Below are 17880 nucleotides of genomic sequence, written 5' to 3' on the forward strand. Positions count from 1 at the left end.
TAAATACTATAAGATATTTAAATACACCCCTATTATTAAACCTAAACTACTTCTATATTATAAAGCTACCTAGGTAGAACTAGCTAAATAGGTAATTCCTAAGCTTAAGTAGGGAGATATCTTTATCTTTAATAATAAGATAAGCGTAGAGAGTAAGAAATACATATAAATACCTAAGGTTTCCCGCCTAAAAGAATTAATCCTATTTAATTTTAAAAGAGTATCTTCTAGAATATTCTAGAGCTTTATATTTTAGGGCTATATAGCTATAGAATATAGTATAGAGCCTTACCACGTATAGAAGAAAGAGACTCAGTAAGAGAAGGAGGTAATATAGTATAAGCTAGATACTAAGAACGCGATTTTATTGTATAGGTAAGAATAAAAAAGAAAGTATACAACAGAGCCTTATTCTTACTACCCTCAATTAGTTACTAGAGAATATTAAATATATATAACGTATTTTACAAGCAAGCGCTATAGTATTACTAGAACCACACCTACGTAATAACTACATAAAATACTATAATAACGCAAAGTCTAAAGAACCTATACTAAAGATAACATCTAGCTTACTATCTTTAATATTAAATTCTAATAAGTTTAAAGCATGTAATACGCTAAATTAATCTATAAAGTCCCTAAATATATAATATAATAGCGACGCGCTAGAATATAGTATTAATATAATTATAAGCCGAATTTAAAGCGCCTAATAAAGCTAGAAGAGAAGGCGATTATATAGCGTGTCTTTAATAAAAGCCTATATAGATTACCATTATTAAAGGTAAATGTATAAGATATAGCTAATAAGCTACTCTAAGAGCGTGGTAGCAATGCTACTAGTAAGAACTAGGTAGATAACTTTATTAAGTATTTATCTAAGCTATAAATATAATAGACCCGCCTATATAATTACTAGCAAGCTACTTATAAGGACCTAGTAATTATATAGCCCTAGTTTATACTAGTGCAGAATATAAAGGCGAAGTATAGTATTATTAATAAGAATATATATAACTTTAATAAGTCTAGCTTTCTAATAGGTAAGATATTATCTTAGCTAGTAGTTATAGGCTTAGAGAAACCTAGTTAATAGAAGAAGCTATAACCTAGTAATTATAAGTAGGTTACTCTAGTATAAGGCGTTAAAGTAATAGAGTATATTATTCCACTCTTCCTTATCTTTACAAGTAAGATTCTTATCTTAAACTAGTTTACTAAGAACCTACTATAGAACTAGGTTATTTAAGTTAGCCCTACTAGCTAGACTAATAATAATCTAGTACTTACCTAGCTTAAATACTTTAACGTGTATGTAAAGTCTATTAGAATATATAGGCTACTAATTATTAATAGCTATAAGAGCTACTATTTAGTTAATTTCTAGAATTAATATAAAGAGAAGAAGATAATAACTCTTTATATATCTCCGTATTTATTGTATCTACTATAGCTACTTAACGTCGCTTACTTCTTACTATTAAAGCGTATATATAACGAAAGATCTCGGTCTTAATATATAGCTATATCCACTATATTAATAAAGAGACCTTTCTACTAGCCTTTAAAGCTACTTTTAGTTAGGTATTTATAGTAGAGAATATCCGTATAGGCTTTAGAGGTACTAGTCTAGTCCTATATAATCTAGAGGTAGTGCTATTAAAGCTTAATATTTAACTATATACGCTAACTCTACTATAATCTAATAATATTACCTAGAAGCCGAAAATACTATATAATACTAGCGAGATAAAAGCGTAGCTAATACTAGTTTAAAATTATATATTAAACTATTAGGGGTCTCTAGTAAGTTCTATTAATAAGTAGGTTAAATAGCTTACTAAAGGTGCTTAGTAGATAGTATATAAGATAGTACTAATATATAAAGAGATAGTACGCCTATAAGATGCAACTAAGGTAGCTATAAAGCGCAAAAGCCGTAAAAGATAATATATATAGATAGAAGAGACTCTAATAGTTAGAGAGGTAGTTAATTTAATCGCTATAAGAAAGTATAGTAGTTATAATAATAGTAAAAAGCCTATAAAGAGGGTGCGCGTAAAGAGGCGCTATAGTTATAGTAAGATTAGGCATAATTCCCGTACCTATAAGGTAGAAATAGAAGATAGAGATAATAGTAGCGCTTCTAAATAATATTATAATATTCTATAAAGTACTATAATCTATTATAGTGTTGTGTAAAGTTGCTATATAGGTATAGCGCTAGTAATACTACGGCGCTCGCTTGGGTGCGGCGCTCGCTTATGAAACACGTTAGCTAATATAGCTACAGATTCGCGGCCTTGATGGATACTCAAACGCCAAAGTGAGAATAAGCGCCCCAAACCCTAGCACTTAGCCCGTCATCCCTCATTTCACGCAGAACTCTCCACAGCGACCTCGCAGACTTCCTCACATCCAACCCACCACTATCACTCAACAATCCTTTGTAAAAGCCCTCCGAAACCCTCGTAGCTTGCGAATCCAGAACAGGCCACCAAGTCGCAATCGTATTCGGCACACCCGCCATCTGAAATGCCCCGCTGATGTGTAATCCCTGTTCCTTAAGCAACATATCCCGGTTTACCGCCACGTCGCACGCGGAAAGGTTGACGAGCTGGCAGTTGTCGAAATCCATGCGCATGAGGATACCGACATCGAAGGGGCGTTTGCGCCAGTCTTGAAGGCAGAGGAGGGATTTCAGAGGGTCTTCTTCTGAGGCTTCGCCGTGGCAGGCGAAGAGGGCGATTGTGCAGGTGCGGAGGGCGGTGACGACAGCTTTGCGGGTGGCGAGGGTCATGAATATCGAGGAGGGATTGCCGAGTGTTGCGACCGTGTAGGAAAGTTGGGAAAGGATGTTGGAGACGGCTTTGATTTCAGTAGCAGCGGCGTCCAGATCGGGCGATTTGTCTGGAGTGAATTTCATGCCTACGAGAACGGCTGATGGCTTCTCAGGAGGAGTCGAAGTCATCCGGTCCATCGTACGGCGAGTGTATTCCAAGACTTGAAGCGTGGGAGTGTAGGAGGATACAGCCGTGTCCATGACAGTGCAAGGCTCGCCCGTGGCAATTGCTCGTCGATGGTCTCCTGCAGCATGAATAGACAAGGAGTTAATCCACCCACTGCATACCCACCAAATTCTCGGTAGCTCTGCCGGCGGAGATTTGCGATCAAAGCCAAGCTCTTTGTAGATAAAGTCGATGACAGGCTCAGCAGCAGCGGTCCAAAGCCAGGTCAAAATGCCTTCGATGATCTCCGTCGCCCTAGCTGGGTCGCGTTCTCGTACTCTAAGAAACTCGTCGAAGTCACCAAGCCGGCCCACGCAATTGGCCCTGTCAAAATCCGGTAAGTGTATCGACTCGATGCGGCTCGTGGTGAGAATAATGGCATGGCAGGTTATGCTGTGGACAAAGGTAACCACTGGGCCCTCAGAAGCATGTCTTTTCAGTTCCTCTGAAGAGCCAGAAGGGAGCATGAAGTCCTCAAACCCTGGCTGTTGTCGAATTTCGCGGAGGAGCTTGTGGTACTCGTCACTGATATGATATCGATTGGACTCGACTGTTTCTTTGAACGTCAATCCTTCGAGCGCCTTGACTTCGTCGTTCTCCTTTGGAAGCATTTTCTGCAGCTCCAAGAAACGTTCGGCCAGGTCGCCATGTTTCTCTTTTAGAGTTGAGATGTCTGCCTTTCTGTTCAGTAAACGGTTCCAGACAAGAGCTCGTCCGCGCTCAAGCAGCCTCAGCATTGCTTCCGGCAGTTTTCCCGCTAGCAGTCCAACGCTCACGGCATGAGAAGATAATGGGGCGAAAATCCGTATCTTCCAGATTTGCTCAGCACGCGTATCAGAGTCTGAGATGACCTCAAGAGTAGCGTCTACGCTGTCAGCTAGAGATTCAGCTGCGTCATTGAGGTCTCCGTGGATCAATGGGATAATCCGTTCCTGGATGGTAGATACGTTGACGGCTGCTGCCCACTTCGTCACTGGGCTGACATTGGGGCTCTTGTACACAATTCTCCACGCGTCGATGGCCTGATTTGCATATTTGGCATCCGAATCGATTTCGAACTGTTTTGCTCGTATCTCCCCCAGAGTGTCGTAGCCGTCGATGAAGGTGAAAGTCTTTTGCCTCCCTAATTCCTGTATCCTCTCCAGTGCATTCACTGCTGCCTCATAGTCTTGTGCTGCTGCCGCTGACCTTTCCCTGCCTCTTCGCAGTAAAGTCTTCGCCAGACCATGAAGTGAATGCACCAGCTCCTGTGTGTCTGTTGAGGACATCTCCACTGCCTTCTCAAAGTGGGAAATGGCGCGATCCAGGTAGGAGACATCCTTGTCACGCTCGAAGAGCTCAACGGCGAGCGCAGCTAGTTCTTCTGCCAGTGCAGCTTTGGCTTTAATGGCCATTGGCAATGGACGGATTACTGCCGATCCGATTGCTATTCGACCAAGTTCCTGAATCAGAGGGCGATATCGCCCTACCGCAATGCGCTCCAGCTTTCGCAACGTTCTCACCATGAGTGCCGTCCGAAACCCAAAAGGAGCGCTCAGTGGATCAGTCAATCTACAGCATCGCATAAGTATGTCGCAGGCTTTTTCGAGGGCTTCAGGAGAGAAGTAGGCGGAATACTGCTGTTCGTATGCCAAACCCATCTCGAAGAGGTAAGGTGCCAAACCTGGAGTTGATTCCCCATGCTGACCCCAAGCGCGGAGCAATTTTTGAGCGAAGGCTAATCCAGATTGTACCGAAGTGAAGCCTAATCCGGTTCTGCTTGCGCTCATGAAGAACGTCTCGTTCAAGGCTTTCCCTGTTGCTTGCATTAAATCAGCGCCGATAGGACTCCGATGGTTTTGAAGTAACACAGGCTGGAGCTCAGCGTATTCCTTTCTCAAGGTCTGAAGTGATTGGCTGTTCGGATTAAGTCGCCATCGAGCGTGGAGAATCCGCATGCGTACCATAGCGAATTCAAGTGCGTCTGGAGCCCGGAATTGGAGGACATCACCGATATCTTCGAAGACATCGAGAGCTTTGTCGAGATCCGTCTGATCTCCAAAAACCTCGAAGCGACGCCTGAGGGCTTCTGCATGATTCACACGGACAATGACCCAGTCGCGAGAGAGGCCATCTCCAAACAAGGCTTCAGCAGCATGAAAGAGCTCAATGGCCATGTGAAGGCTGTCAACAGAGTTGCGTGATTCCGACTGATCAAGCAAAGAGATACCACATGCCCCTAGCAGAAGCGGCAATTGTGGATGGTCGTCGCTCAGTGCGGTTATTGTGCCTTGGGCCAGGTCTAGAGCTTCCTCAATACGTGCCGGAGAGAATGTACGCATGTAACGCACATGAAGAATCCTCATGAGCTTGAAAACGCTTTCTGGATCGTTCGGACGTTCGGCGAGTATGATGCGCAGGTTCTCCTCCACTTTTTCTGCATCCACTTCCATACCGAGCCGTGACAAGCGCTCAAAATAGATGTCGGCGAAAAGCTCAGCAATGTCAGCCGAACATATGCCGTCGTTGAGCTGAACGCATTCTTCAAGTTGTGAGATGGCTTGTTCGGACGAAAACTCGTCGCGGTCATCATTTCCAATGTATATGCCTGCGTAATGCCCTGCCATATACATGCAGCGCTGCTTGGGATCCATAGACGAGGTAGCTTGATCGATATGAGCCTGGAATGCAGCCAACAGACCTTCGGGAAGTGTGCCCTGCTGATCCATGGTGAGATCCTCCGAAATGAAAGGAAAAAGGAGTATAAAGAAATTATGTTCGCGAGGACTATTTCATATATTGACTGAGAAAGTGTATCGTTCGTAAAACTTTCAGAGGCCGTGGACGAGGCCGCATTTGCGGCCTCGTAGACGCCAGGAGGTCCGTGCACTGGATGCGGCTGAAAAACAATCGCCGACCTGCGGACGTAGAGATCAGGCTTCTCCTCGCTAGATCGTCCGACAGATTCTTTTACGACTCCGCTATTGCATCTGATTGAAATCAGGGGTTAGTAAGTAAGATGAGCGTTCATACGCCGCTTCATCTCCGTTACGAGGAGCAAATGAAGGACCACCCTTACGGCCTTGCGCTGTACAAGCCCACCTCGACCAAACTGCTTCGACCCGGCTCAGTCGGGTATTGGAATGACTTGGGTGACTGGCAGCCGATCGCACAGCTTGATGACCCAGAATCACTCCAACAAAAACGTCTGAAAGCGCCAGAGGAAGAGCTAGAACGCGCAAAGTACAAAGTAATTACCGACTGGGACCGCAAATATTCCACCCTGGTTACGGAGACCAATGTGACCGGCCAAGTCGGAGTGTAAGTCCTGGTACAGTCTGGTAGAGGCCTTGGCTAATAAGGTCACAGAGAAATCCCCGGTGCACCTGCCAGCGAAGCTCTGACCTTCGAATACAAATCATCCGGCAACTTCGGCGCCATTTTGATCACGGAGAAACCGATTCATCGAGAAGCGTTCCACCACGAGTCGCCATTTAAACGATGGGTGAAGGATAACGTGGACGCCCTGATGGAATCGAAGCACAAAGATGAAATCAAGAGCCATAGGCTGTCTATCGTGACTGACGTCTACTCCACCAAAAAAAGCTCTTTGACCACATGGACAGACTCCTCAAGGACGATCAGGGTCGGGTTCAAAGTCACTGCTCAGAATGCAGTGGACGTTGGAGCGGACGGTGCGTGGTATCTTGGTGCAGCGGCCGGAGGGTGGAATCATTATCAGGGCGAGGCAAGGCTTTTTCTACCCGAAATGTATATTAACATTTACTAACGCGTGTGTAGGCGGCCGACGAGGAGGTCGTGGTGTTCGCAAGTGGATTCAAATTTCACATCCACGAGCTCCTAGGCTGGGTCAGTATATCCATGTCGAAGCAGGTGACAGAATCTGATCGCCTTACAGACCAAAGTGACCACCCATCCCTTGGAGTCTACGTCGCGGCTTGCTGGCGATGCAAAAGATGAGACAATTGATGAAGAGACGCGACAGAAAGTCATCACAATGAAAAGCCCGGGAAGGAACGATACAGGCTACGAAATTCGTCTCGACACATTTGGGAAACCGCAACACGAAGGTGAAAAGGAAGAAGAGGAGGAAAGCGACGATAATCTCTGACTTGAAAAAGTCTGGAGCGTGGAGGAGCGCCGAGCGAGGAATCACAGGTACGGAGTTACACGATGGTAATAACAACACCAATACATATGGCTGCTGAGGCGACCAATCTTCCAATCGCGATGCTTTAGAGCCCCAACTGCTCTCTTAATCCCGATATCTGTCTCTCGACCATCTGCACCTGTTTTCTACCGGTTTGCTCCATCTCCCTTTCACGCTGTAGGTCCTTGGTAATGCTATCAACACTCTCGTGTTTCGGCTTTATCTGCTCCTGTAAGGATTCAAGTTGTCTCTGCAAGTCTTGCAGCATTTCCTGCTCCGAATGTATGATCTTTTCAAACTCTTCACTACGTGCTGAATGCTCACTGCATCGCGCCTTTGTCTCCTCCATGATCTTTCGGTAATTTCGGTACTCTAATACCTTTAGCCCTAACTGCTTGGCCACATCATCACCATTTGATCTTCCCATTTGTAATGGGCTTGCACTTCTCGCCTTGCTCCTGGAGTTTGCATGCTCGGTGTTACATCTTATCGGCGTCTGTTCAGCCGCACTCCCTTCCTGCACATGACTCTGTTCTCTTCCAGCAATTGATGTCGTGGTCTCTGTCATTCCCTGGACGGCGTTTGGCATAGCCGCTGCGCCATTTGTGGTAGACGTGAATGGCTCGCAAGTGGTCGGACCATTGGAGCTATTTTGCCCACGATCAGAACCTCGGACGTCATTGGGGATAGAAGAAGGAGCAGGTTGCCGAGCTTGGCGAGAGCTGTTAAGATGAGGGAAAGGATTGCTGATGGTGTCGTATGTTCTTCCTGGATCTCCCTTGATTCTGTTTCGGGCTATCTCCTGGGATCGTCACTTTGGATGGAATGACAGTCGATAAGTGGCTTGATTTATTAGCAACATTTCATTCTGGATGTAGTAATATATAAGATTTATCCAAGTTTACAATCCAGGCTTACCTAGATATACTTAGGATTATTACTATATAATCCTCTTATTAATAATATATATAATAGTGCCCTCTTATTTATTTGAGTTTAGCCTAAAGGTGGTCTTTATCTATATTACTTTTCTTTTAACAAGACTAGAGATCTAGTTACTATAGCTCTATAGCTTAGTAATAGAGTAGTTATCTATAGTGTTACGGTTCCGGCTCGCGATGCACGACTACTTAGTTAGTAGACTAGATATAAATATTAATATCGCCTATAGATACCTTCTCTTCTCTCTTTATAGAATATCTTTATACTATAGCTAGCAAACTAAGCTCTTACGCCTCTAGCTTCTACTATAGCCTAGAAGAATTAGAATATAGTACTATTTATAAGTACTATTTCTTAGAGAGATAAACTTATAAAACGCCTTTGAAAGAGACCTTCTACTATAATATTATACTATATATCACGATGCAGGAAGGCTTAATACTAGAACTTAATTTGTTAGAGTAATATATAAGACGTTGCACGAGATTGGAAGGTGTAGGAAGGAAAATAGGTAGAAAACTCCGCGAGTAGATTACGTGACTTAGTCATATAACCCTAGAATAACTAAAGATCCAAACGCTAAAGAACACTAAGTCTAAACTATAATAGTAGCTCCCCCCTAAGAGCCGAGTTTCTATAAGGCGTCTAAGTCGGGATTATATTCCAATTTAGTATTAGTATTCTTACTTAAATCTATAGGAGATAAGGAGCGGCTATAGGCTTTAAGCTTTAACTAATAAGCTTAGCTAGGCTTATTCGGGTAGCGTGTAAAGAAATAATTAACTTCTATAGGGGCTATTAGTATATAGTATAAGGGGTTCTAAGAGTCTTTATTTAAGCCGATCTAGTCTATAAGTACCTTAAAATAATTATAATAGTTTTAGGAGTTAAGAATCTAGTTTATACCCTATACGTCTTCCGCGGAGGTTCCTAATTAGGGGAAAGAAGATAGTAGAGCTTATCCTAGTAGTAGGTTATTAGTGGAGGGCTAGATTAGTAAGGTATAAAATATAGAGTAGTAGCGCTAGAACTAAGGAATCTCTAGGCGGTAGCTATATATACTAATAATTTCGGTGATATAGAAGAGGCTATAGTACTTATTTAAAAGCTTCTAGAGTAGGCGGCCCGATTATAAGTTATATGTGTCTAGATACATACTATCGCTAACTTAGTACTTTAGTATAGGGGCTTAGTAGTAGTTAGTAGCGTCCTTATAGGTGGCTTAAGCTAGACGCATCTACTCCTTTAGTTTCTAAGTAATAATTATTATCTTATTATAGAATCGGGCTGCTCCTTTATAGTCTAATTTAGCGGGTAGGTCTATAGTAGAAAGTTAAGGCTTTAAGCTAAGGAAAGGGTGTTAACTATAGTTAGCGAGAAATAGTAAGACTTATATAGTCTCTAATACGTGGTTATTATACGCGAACTCCGTATATAGTAGCTAGTCTACCTAGTCGTCCTATAGAAACACTATATATATATATAGGTATTACTCTAGAACTACATTAGCGTTCTTAGTCTAGCTATTAGTCTTAGGGTAATAGGCTATAGAGAGGTCGTACCGGATACCTAGCTAGAGGTATAGTTCCTTTTAGAACTAGCTAATAAATTAGCTCTCTTAATCTAAGATAATAGATCTAGGAATACTATAGTACTTCTAAATATAACAAAAGAAGAGCGCTATAGTAGTTAGCGCATCTATCTTACTATAAGGAATAAAGTGCCGCATCTTAGAGAGGCGATCTATAACTATAAGAATATTCTTATATAAGTTTTCTTAGTAGTCTTTACTCTTAGGGAGTTTAATAATAAAGTTAAGAGAGATATTAAACTAGCGCCAATCCGGTATAGATAGGGGCTTTAATAAGCTATAGTAGTAGTCCCGCGAGACCTTCATGCGAGTGTAGATAGAATAGTTATAGATAAACTAGCGGACATCTTGCGTTATTCTGGGCTACTAGTAGGAGCGTGCTAGAATATTAAATGTCTTTACCCTCCTAGAATATCTAATAGCTAGGGGTGAGTGCGCCTTATATAGGGCGCGTGTTCTAACCTAGTAAGAGTCTAGTAGAAATTAGCGATCTTAGTAGATAATTCGGTTATCCTCTTTATAGACTTTAGATAGTAGGAAGCTCTTAAGCGTACGGGTGCCTTATTATAGATAGGTTAAAATCTCTTAAGCTTACTCGTCTAATATATAGGCGGAATTAATGTCCTAGTCTAGTATAGTTTTAGGAATTTCGTCTAGTACTTTAATTATATCTAGCTAGATTACTAGTAGGTCTTTTTTATCTTTAGTATCTTATAGAGGGTTAGTGGGGGTGGTAGAGAATCTAGTAGGAGCTAAATGAATCTTACTAGTAGCTAGAAGAGCGCGCTTTAGCTAAGAATCGAGGTTATACTACTTTAGTACTATTTAGAACTAGTTTTTTTAAGAATTACTCCCTCCTTTAGTAGGGAGGTCTCTAGACTAATAAGTTAAGGCATCTACTATTATATTTAGGCTACCCTTTTAGTAGGTAATCTTAAAGTTAAAACGGGATAAGAACTTACTCTAGCAGACTTAGTAATAATTAAGAGACTTTATAGATATAAAGTACTTAAGGTTCTTATAGTCTATAATAATATTAACTAGCTCTTCTATTCCTTCTAGTTCTAGACGCTAGGCCTCGAAGGCCTTAATAATAGCTAGTAGTTCTTTATTATAAATCTTATAGTTGCACTTAGTAATAGATATTTTTATTAAGAAGTAAGCTATAGGACGGAGTTAGCCTTCTGTATCTAGTTAGTAGAGTATACTAGCTATAATATAGTCTAAAGTGTCTATTTCTATAGTTATAAGCTTAGTCTAGTTAAAGTACTAAAGGATTAGCGCGGTAATAAAGGCGTGCTTTAACTTCTAAAAGGCAAACTTACAGTCTAGAGACTATAGAAAGGCCTAGCCCTTACAAGTAAGACTTATAAGAGGTGAGATAATCTTAAAGAAGTTCCGGATAAAATAATAATAGAAGTTTGCGAAGCTAAGGAAGCCTTAAATATTCTTTAGGTTCTTTAGCTAGGCCTATTCTTATATAGCGGAGACTTTTACTAGGTCTATTTTAATACTTTCTATTAAGGTAATTAAATTAAGATACTTAACTTTCTAGACGTAGAATTCGCACTTCTTAATATTAACCTATAGACCTACCTCTTATAGGCAGGTAAGTACTTTATAGACATAGTCCTAGTATTCGCTTAAGGTATTACTATAGATTAGAATATCGTCGATATAAGTAGTATAGAACTAGTCTAAGTATTTCTATAGGATGTTATTAATATAGTGCTAGAAAGATAAGGGCGTGTTAGATAATCTAAAGGGTATTACTAAGTATTTATAGAGGCTATAGCAGGTCCGGAAGGCTATAAGCTATTTATTACCCTTTATAACACGAAGCTTATTAAAAGCCGCGATAATATCGAGCTTAGTAAAGTACTTAGCTAATAAGAAGCGCGCGAGAGTTTCCTAGATAAGCGGGATAGAGTACTTATTCTTAACTATAATCGCGTTAAGGCCCTAGTAGTCTATATAGAAATAGAGGCCCCCTCTAGGCTTCCGGATAAAAAGAATAGGGGAGGCTATAGGGCTACTACTAGAGCGGATAAAGCCCTTTATAAGGTAGTCTTCTAGGTACTTTTTTAGGACAAGTAGCTCCTCCTAAGATATTCTATATAGAGGTCTAGTAGGCGGTTCTATCCCTAGCTATAGCTGGATATAGTAGTTATAGGTGTAGTGCGGAGGCAACTAGTCTAAGAGGTATTTCGAAAAGATATCTAAGAATTTATAGTACTTAGGGGGTAAGATAGTAGCTAGGTCTATAATTTTCTTAGAAGCAAGGGCCTTTTTAATATCTCTTATTATAATTGCGAAGAGCTAGTAGCCCGTCTTCTTAGTATTTACTAGGCGGGTAAAGAGTACTACGCCGATTACATAAATATCTAGGGTCTTTTATAGAGGTAAGGCGAGATTAAGTAGCTCTTTAGCCCTCTTCTAGGGTACTATAATAGAGTCTAGATAGGTGTAAGGGACAGCGTTCCTATTAAGGAGTACTAATAGTCGTTAGTTAGCATTAAGTATAGCGCAGCAAGCTAGTAGCTAAGGGTATCTAAGAATAACTAAGAAATAACTAAGGTGAGTAATAAAGAGGGTAAGGGTCTATTTAAATAACTCTACTAGAAACTTAACTTAGACGAAGTGGGTAATATTACTAGTAGCGGTAGGGTGCCTATTAATAACTTTAAGGGTAATAGAAGAACTAAGGGGAAGAAGATAAAGGCTAAGGTTTTATGTATAAGATTAGTTAATAAAAGTGGTACTAGAAGCTCTAGTGTTAATAAGAGCGGTAGACTTATATTTACGTGAACTAGTAACTAAAGTATAGTTAACTATAAGGTGTTAATCTTTATTAAAGTCTTACTAAGGAGATTAGGAGATTAAGGAAAAGAAAATCTTAACTATTTTAGGTGTAGGTCTCTACAAGTAACTTCTAGTAGAGACTACTTGTTTTCTAAGCGAGCTAAGTCTCTAGATAGGGTAGTAGAGTCTAGAGTATTAGGAGCGGAACTAAAATTAATCGCGTGTATAGCGGCACGAGGTTTCTTTAGGTAGTTATAAACTATATAATCGCTACTATAGTATAGGCATTTATTATTATTAAAGCGCTACTACTTTATCTTAAGTGTAATTAGACTATATTAGATATATCTAATTATAAGGTCTATAGGGTCGCTATAGCTATAAGTCGCGGGTATAGACTACGGTGTGGTAGGTCTAGAATAGAAAGTAGGCGAGAAAGTAATTATAGTAGTTATTATATAGGGGGTACTAGTAGCTAGAAGTATAGTTAGAAAGACGCGCTTTTAGAAGGATAATAAGCCTATAGCCGCACTAGTAGTAGTGTATAGACGCCTATTAATACGCTAGTATAGGTAGAAGTACTTAAGGTAACTTATATTCTCTATATTTTAGCTTACTAGAGTGGCTTAAATCTTATTTAATAGGCCTATAAAGAGTATAGACTTCTTTCTATTATTATTATAGCTAGTATTATGGATGTAGCGCTAGAACTTAGTGGTAAATAAGATAAAATCATGATTTTTTTAGTAGAGCTTAGTAATTTTAGCTTACGTGGTCGCTTTAGGATTTAGATTACTAAAGGATAGTTTAAGGTGCTTAATTATCTCCTTAATAGAGCTAAACTCGAGTGTACTATTAGCTAGAATATATAGGAGGAAGAGTGCCTATATAGTACCCTTTAGGCAATTGTATAGATATAAGGTTTAGGCGGCTTAGGTAGGGTATTAGTTAGCGTTAATACTAAGCTTTATACGAATATTCGCGATAAAGAAGTAGAGGGTAGTATAGTTAGAACTAAAAAATAGTTTTAGGTTAGAAAGCTTCTCTAACTTCTTAGTCGAGATAGTATTTAATTAGGTAGTTTAGGTAGTAAGTTAAGCGATTTACTCAGTCGCTTTAGTATATATAATAATAGCTGTATTATATTATATAGCTAATACATCGCGCTACTACGTAATATCTTTAAGCTATTCTTTAAATGTACTAAAGTAGGTGTACATCTCGTTAAACTAGTTTAAGAGGTTAATAAAGAACTAGTACTAGATGTTAGGGTCTTTTAGGACTTTAGTAGCGAGAGCTATAGGCGAGTTAATAGCTATAGGAGCTTATAGAGTGTTAGGAGCGTTGCCTATAGACGTAGAGGCTTTAGTAGAGCTAGAAGGGGATATAGTAGACCGCAGCTAAGCTATAATAAAAGATAATTAGTAGGTGTAATATAATATCACAATATAGAAAGGCTTAATACTAGAACTTAATTTATTAGAGTAACATACAAGATGTTATATAAGGTTGGAAGATATAGGAAGAAAAACAAGTAGAAAACTCTATAAATAAATCATATAACTTAGTTACGTAACCCTAAAATAACTAAAGATCCGAACACTAAAGAATACTAAGTCTAAACCGTAATACTATAAATATATAAGAGTATTAATAGAGCTAACAATTTACTAAAAGTGAGCCTACTAGAGATAGTAATTAATAAATAAATATTAGATCTATAGAGTATAAACTCAGAAATCTCTAGCTTATTAAAGGCTTAATTACTAAAAATAGTACAAGTAGTTCTAGTATTTATAGCTAACGTACTCTACAGGCGAGCCGGTTACTATACTAAGAGAATACTAAAATTATAGTAGTTTTATAATAGTACTATAGTATATAGTATAATACTATAAGTTATAGTATATTATCTTATTCTAATACTATCTCTACTTTATTTTTATATATATATAAGTTATATTCTATCTCGCTATACCGCCTATAGCGCCTTTAGTACTAATTACTCTTATTAATACACGCTCTCTTCTTATTCTTCTTACTATTACTATAAGCGCTAAACTCCTTTAGAGTAGTTAATTAATAACCCTCTTTAAATATTAAGGTCTCTCTCTTTAGTACTCGCTTTCTTTTATGTAATTTATATTATATAGCGGTTTTATTAGCTACTTAGAGCTTAGCTACCTACTTATATAGTAGAATAGCTAAATATATTATTATCGTAGCGCTTTTAGTAAACTAATCAAGCGACTTAATAATCGAAGTAGATAAACTATTAATATACCTTTAAATTCTCTCTCTAATTAGCTTTAATTAAGATCTAAACTTAATAAGATTACTTAGTATTTTTAGCTTCTAGAGACTATTATTAATAGTAGAGGTATAGGCGTGCGTAACTATACTTTAAGCTTTAATACTATAGCTTCTAAGTCTAATAGAACTAGGCTAGCGCCTCTAAAGCTTTCTAAGATATTACTTTTAGTAATTAAGGCATTAAAAGCGGCTTTAAAATAGGGTAGAAACTCGGTTTTTATAATATAGTTAATACAGCCTTATATTAGATCCTTAACTTAGCGCCTATATACCTTCTCTAAAGGTAAGAAACAGCCTATATCTAGCGGCTAGAGTAGATGTAATAAGTATAGAGGTATATAGAGAGTAATAATTCTCTTCTCCTTATAGAGTTTCTAGAGTTCTAGTAAGTTATAGCTCTTATATCTATCTAGAACTAAAAGATAGTATAAGCTAATAGTATAACACTTTATATACTTATTAAAGTACTTTAACTATTTAATACTAATCTTATTAGTTGTCTAGCTATTTTTAGTAACTATAATAGCCTAGATAGAGAGTATATTATCCTCTTTATACTAGGTAGTAAGGTGGTGCTTACCTATAAAGATAATAAATAGTAGAATTACCTACTCTATTACGTTAATACTCTAGATTACTATAGTCTATTCGCAATTACCTAAGTAAATAGCTTTTAGCTAATTCTATCTATTTAAGCCTATAATAACCGCTTCTATTAAAATAACGTCTATTATAAAGCTAGATTTATTAAAGTTATAGGTATCTTCGTCTGTAATACTATACTTAGTCTTTATATTCTCTACTAGCTTAAACTACCCTCTAATAACCTCTAGATCCTTGTATTTAGCCCTTCTATAGTTATACTTTTAATTAAACTTAACTTTAAGCTCTAGTTAGCGCTTAATAAAAGTATTAGCCTAGTTTATATCTACTAGGTCCTAATAATACTTAGCGAGTAGAGAATCTACTATATCCTTTATAGTAGTAAGCTAGAGCGGAAACCCTTAATAATCTAGGTTTAGTATATACTAGATAATTGCTAACTCCTCTATCTATATAAGCTTTATTAAATTAGGCCTATAATCGCGTTGGAAGGTAGTTCTAGCGTGTTAGTTATTAAGAGTACTTTAGGAAATATTATAGATAGCTATAGCGCGTTACTAGGTTAAAGTTATATCTTATTTAAGAGCCTAAAGAGTAAGCTATATACTGTCTTTATTATAGAGTGATTGCGCTTTAGTATATTAAGGTATTACGAACTTAGTAGGAGTTTAGTGTTCTTTTAGCACAGTGACCGGCTCGCCCGTGTGACTGGCTCGCCTGTGGAGTATATTACCACGCGTACGAGTAAGCTAAAAAGATATAGTTTCAACCGAATATAGTTGAATCGTAGTGAATAGCTGTATCCTTACATTCTTTTATGTAGTCCGTCTTTCGTCGTTCCGACGCGAATCTGGAAATAGTTACATATACGCGAGATTTCTAAGGAGGTGAGAATACCGCCTTAAGAGAGAGTTCTCCGTTGCTCTCTCTCTTGAGCACGAAGCTTTTCCACGAAGCTACCGGCATATCCAGCCCTGGCTTCAACGCAGCAATAACACCTGCATGAGTTACGACAACCACGTCTTTCCTCCCAGTATCTCGCAGATTTGCGAGCCGATCTTCCAATTTGTGTAGGATTCTATCCACTCTACTCTTAACGGCGGCCGGATCAGGCGACCACTTTCCTTTCTTCAGATGCCAGTCCTCTGGCAGACTGCTGAAATCAAGCTCCGGAAACCAGGACTCCAACATGTGCGATTCAGACCCCGTGTTAGCGGGCTCGATCCCTATCTCCTGCAAATCTGGATCAAGCACCAAGTTGACACCTTCCTCAGCCTCACTGGGGACTCCTCCTCGTCCAGAGCCCACCGGGTAGTAACGTCTGTGCAGGATTCGCGGGAACGCAGTGAGCGAGGTCTGGATCGTGCGACGGAGTGGAGATGTAAGAACTACTCCAACAGTGTTGGAGTTTGCTTCGGTGAACTCGCTGCTGAGGGTTTCGGCCCGGTAGAAGGCTCGTTCGGTTAGGGATGGGTCGCGAAGGGAAGGGTTGTTGAAGAGGTTGTGTAGGCCCTCTGCGTGGCGGACTAGGTGGATCTTTCCCAAAGACATGCTTGTGGAGCTGGAAGAGGGTATGTTTGCGAGGAAAGGAGAAGTGGGTTAAGGATGGTATAAGTTTCCAGCTATGAACTCTGAGATCCTCTAATAAGGTAAACCGGGTCGGATTACAGACTAAGAGGGCTCGATCAGTGTGCCTTATGCTCAACGTATCGTGTAAGACGAGCTAAAATGCCCCTTTGTAGCTTGACTTCCCCACCTCAGAAGCTCCCCGCTTCAGAGTCATTTCTCAAGATCCAGTCTACCCGATTACTTCAGCCTTGCTATACATGGCTTTACCCTTTGTCCTTAGCAGCATAGTCAGACGCCCGTGACCAAATCGATCCTGCGTGCATATTATATCTAGTTCGTATCCAGTGATGCTATTATGCAGAAGGCTTGCTTCTACCCTATGTATCCGCAAGGTCGTAGGTCCCTAACGAATCATGGCAAGAGTTGTTTCGTAAAACGCAATTCCAACAGCTTGTTGCTTACTCTACGGCTTACCCTCAGCCCTTCAGCTCGAGCTTGGCAGGCGTTGTTCAATCGCTCGATCCGCTGCGGAGGCGTAACGTGGCGTGACTAACTCTATAGCTGAAGTTTCATGATTCTTTTACGACTGGAACGCGGAATTCAGGGAAGATACCTCGTATGTGATATGGTAGGATGGTTGCGTAGAGTCCAATTGAGCTTTATAATAGTTTGGGCAAGCACTGCCCCTACAACTCGTTAAGACTTGTATAGGTTAGTATCCTGGGGGATTTCTTGCCCCGCTCTCTCCCAACTTACCTAGACATTATTGTCTTAGCAAGACTAGAGCCTGTTGTTTCAATAGGATGGTAGATAAAGACCGTTATCTTACAATGCGAATATTTAAGCTGTTGACCAAGGAATCTGACGGTACAGAATGTCATTAAATACAGAAATCCCTT

The 17880-nt window shown here is 39.6% G+C and overlaps 3 protein-coding genes across 3 annotated transcripts; 1 reads left to right on the forward strand and 2 right to left on the reverse strand.

Annotated features, from left to right (window-relative positions):
* Positions 1 to 2317: 2317 nt before the first annotated feature.
* Positions 2318 to 5719, reverse strand: W97_03754 (uncharacterized protein; the record flags this gene model as incomplete). The annotated part of the gene is made up of 1 exon (XM_007781648.1): positions 2318 to 5719. One exon carries the CDS (start codon positions 5717 to 5719, stop codon positions 2318 to 2320), a length of 3402 nt encoding a protein of 1133 aa, XP_007779838.1.
* A 290-nt stretch (positions 5720 to 6009) lies between these two features.
* On the forward strand, positions 6010 to 7122 carry W97_03755 (uncharacterized protein; the record flags this gene model as incomplete). Its single annotated transcript, XM_007781649.1, has 4 exons — positions 6010 to 6311; positions 6360 to 6672; positions 6792 to 6860; positions 6910 to 7122. The coding sequence occupies 4 exons, from the start codon at positions 6010 to 6012 to the stop codon at positions 7120 to 7122; spliced, it is 897 nt and encodes a 298-aa protein (XP_007779839.1).
* A 9169-nt stretch (positions 7123 to 16291) lies between these two features.
* Positions 16292 to 16963, reverse strand: W97_03756 (uncharacterized protein; the record flags this gene model as incomplete). The annotated part of the gene is made up of 1 exon (XM_007781650.1): positions 16292 to 16963. One exon carries the CDS (start codon positions 16961 to 16963, stop codon positions 16292 to 16294), a length of 672 nt encoding a protein of 223 aa, XP_007779840.1.
* Positions 16964 to 17880: the final 917 nt, after the last annotated feature.

The sequence above is a fragment of the Coniosporium apollinis genome (genome assembly GCF_000281105.1).
Source record: "Coniosporium apollinis CBS 100218 chromosome Unknown supercont1.15, whole genome shotgun sequence".
Taxonomy (NCBI): Eukaryota; Fungi; Ascomycota; class Dothideomycetes; genus Coniosporium; species Coniosporium apollinis.